Below are 8,522 nucleotides of genomic sequence, written 5' to 3'. Positions count from 1 at the left end.
ATGAACTCCATAAATTAAAGATTGAATTTGAGTCGGATATATTTATCATGGAAAAATAGAACTGTTAAGAACTTTTTTTAACGAGAAGCAAGTGACAATGTATGCATGAAACAATCTCACTATGTACATAGATACAATAGAATCTGGAAACTTTAAACATTGGTTCTATGTATAATTGTCGAGCAGGAAGTAACTGCCGGATATTTCAAAGTGTATTCGATGTATATTTTTACTTTTGATTTAGTTGCATGTTTTTATTGACTGTGTGCATTCTGTTGTGCTCTGATGAGTCTCATCCAGTTATTTCGCCATGAGGAATCAGGAAATGGATTGATGAATTCACGAAGCGAAGAGTGGATCCAAAGCCTTGGAAACTTCCGCGAAAATGTCATCAATTGCACCCTCAGCATTTATCTGCGTTATCATGAAATTCATGAAAATATGACAAATATATCAAAAGAATAAAACCAATTATTGTTTAATAAAAAATATTATACATGATTCGATAATATCTTATCCTCAATTCTGGGCTAAGAATTCTCAATTTGAGAATAACATATTTTTCATCCAAAAAATTTCGATGAGGCGTTCTTGAATGGAGAATAATTTATTCTTGAAATAAAAATATCTATTCATCACTTGTGCATAAAGTAAAATTTTACGCAGGCTCCGCTTGCGCAAAATCCCACTTTCCACACATTGTGATGAAAAATAGGGTTCGACACTCGTGGGAAAAGTGTTATGTGACATTTACTGTTGAACATCATAAACATTGTGGCTCAGTATAACAGAAGGTTCTAAAATAAAAGTAAAATTTAATTTGGCACGAGTGAAAATTCGGTGAAGATAAATCAAATTTTATTAGTATATTGTGTTACTAGTGCGTAAAGACCCACTTCTTCGCACGCACGTGTAACACATCCTATTTTTTATGATACCTGCCGGTACAGTGTTTTTTCCAAACATAATAATTTTTGTTTTTTTAGAGAGATTTCATTTATTTTTGCAAAGCTAGCAAATAATTGATATTGTGTTTGTCTACAAACTTCCAAGTTTCCAGCAACGTCGCGCAACGGGCAATTTCATTTAACATGGGAAAAAATTGTTCAACTGTTGGAAATGATTTTTTTTCTTCCAGAATTTGGGATGTAATATTCAAAAAACAATACTAAAATTTTCCAGATACTTTAAGTGACGAATTCAATTTTTTTCGGATTTTTCCGGTTAACCAGCCGGTGACAAGACGAAAAAAACGACACGTTGGGGCAATTCCCTCGCATGGTGACCAATCTAGGGTTAATATTGACCTTGAATAAAAAAGGCGGCATATCAATGAAAAGCTTGTGAGCGATTTATATGATGTAACTAAGGGTATTTTCCATGTAGCTTATCTCGTTGTTATTTTATTGAGGACCAGTTTTTGGTTTACCTAACCATGGTTAGACCTCGGTTAAAGTTAAGTCAACTCCGCATGACATGATCCGGAGGTAGTGGAGGGGATAGATACTTCGCGTATAGATACCCGCCAGCGCCTGGCTGAAAATGTGGGACAGTCGGCGTCAAAAATATTCCTTGGCCGATACACTGCCGCGTATCTCGATTTTATATTCTCTCCGCTCTCTCTCTCCTCTCCGTATGCCTTTTTATGTGCCTTCTAATTACAATTGAATTCATTGCAAAATGAATAATTAATGAAGACTTACGCGAACAACTTTGTCTTTGTAATGATCGACGATTTCCCCATTTTTTACGTTGAATATTTCAATCCGTTTGACAATTGTTGCTTCATTATCATCCGCTCTTCCGGATACTGCAGCTCGTCCTAGCAACCTTGTTTTCATGGTTTCACTTGCAACGTCGAAGAAGATGATTAAATCGGCTGGACAAACCTTTGAAAAATGACAAATTTAATTTGAAGGACAATTGAAGATAATTGAAATGCGAAAAGATTTTTTTTCTTTAATATTCATTTTCGATCACTTAATTGCTTGCGTAATAGTAGATGGGGTTTTTAGGATGAGTCAATGGAATATGTGTCTTTGTCGAGAGAAGTCATCTAGAATTTGGATTTTCTATAGAAAAGGTTCCATGAAGGAAAAACATGCCAAGTTCAGTAAACACCTCTCTAATAAAAAAACGGTAATAGGAATTCCTCTGATTAGATTCTGAACAACATCGCCTCAGCAGCGCTTTAGATTTTGCAATAAAACTGGTGAAAAAACGTCGAAAAATGACATTTTTTTTACAAATTTGATGATTCCTCTCAAAGAAACGTTCAGATTGATTTCTTGTCATCATAATTGATGCAGCTTTACATGATTAAGACGAGTGAAATTCCAGCAAAATCGTCTCCACTGGTTTCGGAGTAATTCGAATATGAATTTTTGAAATTTGAAACTTTTCAAAGATTTTTCAATATATAATAGCTCAATTTTTTTCATTCTAATTTCCTGTTTTTTTCATTAAGCAAATCAAACAAAAAAGCTTAGAAAATTTGAGCCAAGGAAATTCAATGGAAAATATCTAAATAGAATGAGTTGTGTAGAAAAATCTAATTCTAATGAATGAAGGAAAGGCAATTGGTCGGGAAATTATTGGTTCGACTGGTAATGGGTCGTAGCAGATGGGAACGAGCAACCAACAACCTAGTCGAATTTTTTCAATAGAATTCAGCAGCCGTGCGGTTTAGGTCGATCGATTTAGTCCTCAATTGAGTTTTTGAGGAATATCTTCGATTCTAAGGGAGATAACAAAATTTTCATGATGACCGTGTTTGAAATGCAGCAATTAAGTCATTATCTAAAGTTACCGGGCTCAACTGAAAATCTCGACCGACTTCGGGACCCTTCGGGTTCACGGGCAAATCACGAAGCAAATCGCCAAATATGAAATTTCAGTAGTATCAATCTACTCCTCAAAGAGTATACATCGGTTAGTCAGAGAGTCACCTATAGAGTTCAGTATCAAAGTAACCGAGTATCAAGTACATCACCGAGTATTATATTAAGTCTAGCCCTCTGGGTAGCGTCTCTATTTCGTTTAATGATCAATTAATTTCGAGTTAACTATCAATCATTTTGAGTCAATCATCAAGTTTAATATCGAGAAAATCTCTAGTGCAGTGTAAAGACTATTATCAAATTGATATTGACACATTCACCAATTTGTGTATCCCTAAACTCAAGACGCGTGGCTTGCGCCACAAATAAAGTACTTCACTAGTGTTTTTGTAATCCGCGTGTCTTTAATTTCACCCTTTCCATATCACGTGCCTCCAATCCGCCCTAGTAGCCTCAATCTCTAACAGACCGTTTTTGTAGCCCTCAATCCACTCTGCAACAAAGGTTATGGGAAAAATTTTGCTACATCCCTTAGATTTTGAGATATTCATTGAAAACTGGCCAATAGTCAAAATCTGCTTGAACCGTTTTACCGCTTCGATACTGAATTCATGGAAAACAAAAAGAATTTTCAATGGAACGCGCCATAGTTTTTCCTATGAAATTATTTCGTGCTTGCTGAAATTGAATTGTCTCCACTTCGCGACTATATTATCAAGATTAAAATACAAAAAAGAATTATTTACGTCTTTTTCGAATTGAATCCCTTGGTCCAACTCCCTGGGATATCCGTCGATAAGAAATCCGGCTTTTCCTCCCTCTGCGCGTGCTTTTTCCATTCGCTCTTTGATCAGAGAAAGGACAACATCCTGGGAAAAATTCAAAATGAATGCAATTTACTGCATTGTTTGTTTATGTAGAATTTGGAGTGCAGATAAATCAGTAATTTGGTGATTACCGTAGGCACGAAGAGACCTTTTGACATGAGTTCTTGGAGCGAAGCACCCCTGGGGCTTCCACTTGCCACTTCTTCTCTCAATAGATCCCCGCTGCTCAAATGCAAAAGACCATATTTGGCGATAATTTTATCACACTGCGTGCCTTTGCCACATCCTGGTCCACCGATTACCCAGATTGTCTTCATTTCTACAATTCCTGCGCACGGAACGAAAAATGTATTTTAATATTTTTATTGACGTAATCATTGTTTTATCACAGGATCGACTCCCACGCGAAGAGAATGTAAAATTAAAAATTAAAAGTATTGAAGAAATGAGATTTAAATGTAAATAAACAATAAACAAAGGGGAAAAAGGGGGAATAATATTGGTGAATGGAGGCTGAAAGGATGTGTGAGAAAATAGGATGTTGGAATGGTGTGAAATAGATGTCCTTTTTTCTATTTTGTAAAATTGGTATAAAAGTAGCAGGGCTCCTCTAATCCGTGAAAGGGAAGATAAATATATGCATACATACATACATACAATCAAAAATTACTGAATTTTTTCCATTTTTTTTTAATTCATGATTTTTTGTGAATATGGTAATCGAGAACCGTGTCGAAAAACTTGAAAATTTGATTTATTTTAACCGAACTTTTGCGATGTGGAATTCATTTTTTACGATTTAACGTAGTAAAGTTTAACGGACAAAATAGTATAAAATGCACGGACGAAAAAATAATTTTTAAAAGTGTTATAAATGCTCAATATTTTTATCAATTTTTACTATTGAACAACGAGAAATTACTCAAATCGTACGAGTTTTCACTATGTTGAATTGCCATTTTTCCTTACAATTTAAAACTTTAATGTATACTCTCGCACCTCCTACATTTTACTCGAGGAAATAGCAGAAATTACTATATTGACTAGTAAAAACTCCAGTGGACGACAAGAACGTCGATTGTTTTCAATTTTCGGAATCTCCTCCTTCAAAAATTCAATCTTTCCTCTCCCCCTTCCTCTTTTTCAGAAAGATTATACGTGGAGCAAAATTATTGATAATAATTTTCAAGGATGATGAAGAAGATTGAATATGGTTTTCCACTTGGGTTATTTAAAGAATCCCCTTTTCCCTCGCCCTCTTCCTCTTCTTTCACTTGTGTCAATTGGAAATTTAACTTTTGTGCTACCATTTTCTACTATACCCACTTACAATTTTTTACTATGTATTTTTTCATCCAGCACGTCGTGGGTTTTCATTTTTGAATTGTTTTGCCCGGTGGCCTGGCGTAGTGGTTAAGACCGTTGCCTCACAACGGATAGGTTCCAGGTTCGATTCCTGGCCGGGTAGAATGGTGAGATCTAACCATTTTTAAAGTCTTGATCAATCGCCATATAGTCTCATCAGACTCGAAGCGATATAAAATAAGCATAACAAAAAAAAAAAAAAATTTGAATTGAAATTTCCATGTTTTTTTTACCCTCAAAACCAAATTCAATTTCGCTCTCTCAATTATTGCTGCGAACTGTCTGTGAAATTTCAATTTTTTCTAACTGTTGAAAAAATTTGGCTGAATTTTACGGGAAAAAAACTTGAATTCGATTTAAGTGTACAAAGTCAATGGAATTTAAAGTTTGACTAAAAAATCAAGTAAAGTCCCAATTTTTTAGCGCCAGGAAGACGGAAATTCTGCAGTTGACATGAATTTTCAAATGAAAATGAATATTCACTGCTAAATTCCCTTAAATTTTTGGCTGGAAGTTCCGGTCCACTTCTTGGAAATTTTTATCAAGTCACCATACCACTGGAATTTCAAGGAATCTTATCATGGGAAATTCATAATTGGTTAAAAGAATCAATAGAAATTATAAATTTCAGTTCAATTTTTCCATGAACACTGACAGAAATTTAAAAAATTCAGTTACATATATTCTGGAATTTTCAATTGACCCAAAGCTCAACGGTGCTTAATGTCCATATTTTGATTGAAAATTCAAATAAGTTGAAAATTTTTCGTCTCCGTGCTGCTCAACAATTTAGAATGCCATTGCATCTCCAGTGGAATTGAAAGTTTCATGATTTTTTTGCCCCCAAAATCAAATTCAATGTCGCTCTCTCAATTATTGCTGCGAACTGACCGCGAAATTTCAATTTTTTCCTAACAGTGTACACTGTTAATAAAATTTCGCTGAATTTTTCGGAAAAAGACGTTGAATTCCATTTAAGGAGAAGAAGTCAATGGAATTTAAAAGTGTCTCTGAAAATTCAAGTAAACACAGAAATTCCACAATTTACATAAATTTTCAAGAGAAAATGAATATTCACTGCCAAATTCTCGTGCATTTTCAGGGAACTCTTTCAGAATTCTTGGAATTTCAAGAATGTTTAAAGGAATTCCCTGAAAATTCAAAGGAATCTAGAATTTAAGGGGAGATTTTTCTGAATTTTCCTGATTTATCTTTAATTTTCTCGGAATAATTCAACTGAAATTTCCAGTTCCCACGGGTTTTTCCATGAATTTATGAATTTTCAATGACAAAATGCCTTGAAACTTCAGTGAACTTGTTACTTGTTAAAAATTTCGGAGACCCTTACCGGAAATTCCAGTGTAAAAATTTTCACAGTATATTTCTGCTACCCATAGAGAAATATTTCAAAATATAAACGGCGCAATTGTTCAAAAATGAAAAACATCTCTAAAAGAAACTTATAAAAGATCCTATTTTTTATTCTAAACTTTCCTTACTTTTGCGCACGTCTCACTTCCAAAAAAAGCTCGTTTTACTGAATTATTCATGAACCACCAGTTATGTAATAATAAAAATTCACATCATTGTTAAATTCCAACCCTCACCTTTTACCACCAGAATCCAGGAAAATACAAACACGAGGAATGCCAGATTCTCCTGGACGTATTGAATTAAAATCTACACTAAAAGTTTTGACACAATAAATGAAAAAAAAGTTGAGATTAAAACGTTTTGTCTAGCCAACATTTCGAAATTATTGATTTCGAGAGTGTGGAAGTGTTGAGATAATCTTCGCGCATGCTCATTTTACAACAATAATACGCGCACGAGACCAACATTGAGCCTTCGACACATTTTTTTAACCGCTGGCTAGCTGCCCGTAATTACATTGAAATTTTGTACGTGCGCTATCTCATATAAAATCTGGCCCCAATCTTTCTATTATCTTAACGAATTAAATTTCTCTTTCCTCTCATTTTCACACGATCACAAGAAGATTGAGATACCGCTCCCTTTCCTTCTACAGTCGCTGACCAAATTTGAATGACTTGAAAACACGATTTTGTTGATGACAATCTTGTATGAAATATTTCATAAAGTGCATTATCTCTCCTTTATAAATGTGGAATATTAAATTACCTCAATTTATTTCTGCTTCTTGTTCTGTGTCAAAGTCAGGATATGACTGACAGCGACTGGTAATATCACGAGGACACTGCACGGATTGTACACTTTCCGCGGCTACTGCATCGATACTAGTTAGAAATTAGTCACGCGCAGTAGTGGATGTAACTATAATTGTAACCCGAGTATTGTTGTTAGAATCCGTAGAAAAGGAAATTCACATCCCTCAACTTAACTTAGCAAGGAACAATTATTTTCTGATTGAGCTGGAATATTTTCAGTATTGTTGGACCGAGAGAATCTGACTGGGTGCTTGCACCGCATGTATTACTGGCCTCACGTGCGTATAAATAAATTCGAATTTATGTAAGCGGTGGACCGCTCAAAATACGCGCCTTTTTGTGAATCAAATGAAATGGGAGTATAAGCGTTGAAGAAGATGTCTTCAAGATTATTTTTTCGGTTGCATTATTAAGAGCAGGAATCACCATCAATATTAAATTTCTGAAATATTACAGGAATTTGTCCCTTAGATTAATGAAGGTTTTAAATATGCTGATCAAATTTTATAAATAGTATAATATTAATAATCTGATTTTTTCGGTTAGTGATGGATTAAAAATTTGATAATATGGAACTGTAAATTTACCACTAAGTGAATAATTCAAATTTCATAAAAGGAGATTTTTTATTACAAAAATAATCGTCAACCCTTTCTACCCCAATTATTGACTACTAAAATAGTTGGAAATTTGAATATTTGAATTGATGATACTTGAATAATTAAAAAATTTAAGAGTGATGTTAACTAATTGACGGCTACAATATTTAACGGTAATAATTTTATGGATTTGGCTATCCCTGATTAAGAGGACATTGCGGTGAAATTCAAAAGTTTTCGCTCGGCCTTAAAATCCATTGAACGACTTTTGGTATACGAAGGAATATATTGGAAAGTATGAAAAATTTTGGATCCGAACCCTTTTGCCCCGTACATCCACCAAAAACGTCATTTTTCACGTTTTTAGCTTAAAAATGCTTCTTGCACCACACTTTTCATCCGATTTTAACTTTTCTATCAAAATGTTCGCTATACTCCAACGAACAAACCCAAGTATCCGTTTCACTTTATATGTATTAGATCATAAGGAAAATTTTTTTTTTAATTTTTGCTTTTTTTTCCTCTTCTTAGCAGAGTTGGGCGTGTAAATTACGTTGGTAAATTACCTCGAGGGGTTTTTTATATTTTTTACATTACTTCGAAAAGCTTGCAATTTTTCGTTACTAGAATGTTATATTTTATTCCGACTGACGAAGACGCAGTATTGGACATATAAATATCATAAAAAATAGTATATGTTCC

The 8,522-nt window shown here is 34.2% G+C and overlaps 1 protein-coding gene across 4 annotated transcripts; it reads right to left on the bottom strand.

Moving 5' to 3' along the window:
- Nucleotides 1–14: 14 nt before the first annotated feature.
- LOC107038602 (adenylate kinase isoenzyme 1) lies at nt 15–7,477 on the bottom strand. 4 transcript variants are annotated; one of them, XM_015257804.1, is made up of 5 exons: nt 7,175–7,477; nt 3,799–3,995; nt 3,587–3,709; nt 1,704–1,889; nt 15–414 (listed from the first exon to the last, which is right to left on the bottom strand). In XM_015257804.1, the coding sequence occupies exons 2-5, from the start codon at nt 3,982–3,984 to the stop codon at nt 340–342; spliced, it is 570 nt and encodes a 189-aa protein (XP_015113290.1). In that variant the 5' UTR covers nt 3,985–3,995; nt 7,175–7,477; the 3' UTR covers nt 15–339. The 4 variants fall into 4 exon arrangements, with proteins under 4 accessions (XP_015113290.1, XP_015113299.1, XP_015113308.1 ...); XM_015257813.1 differs by lacking the exon at nt 7,175–7,477 and adding an exon at nt 6,640–6,824; XM_015257822.1 differs by lacking the exon at nt 7,175–7,477 and adding an exon at nt 6,532–6,580.
- Nucleotides 7,478–8,522: the final 1,045 nt, after the last annotated feature.

This window comes from Diachasma alloeum, unplaced genomic scaffold (assembly GCF_001412515.2).
Source record: "Diachasma alloeum isolate Michigan unplaced genomic scaffold, Dall2.0 Dall_scaffold_00178, whole genome shotgun sequence".
NCBI lineage: Eukaryota > Metazoa > Arthropoda > Insecta > Hymenoptera > Braconidae > Diachasma > Diachasma alloeum.
The sequence above is the reverse complement of the archived record's forward strand: the minus strand, read 5'-3'. Positions and strand labels throughout refer to the sequence as shown.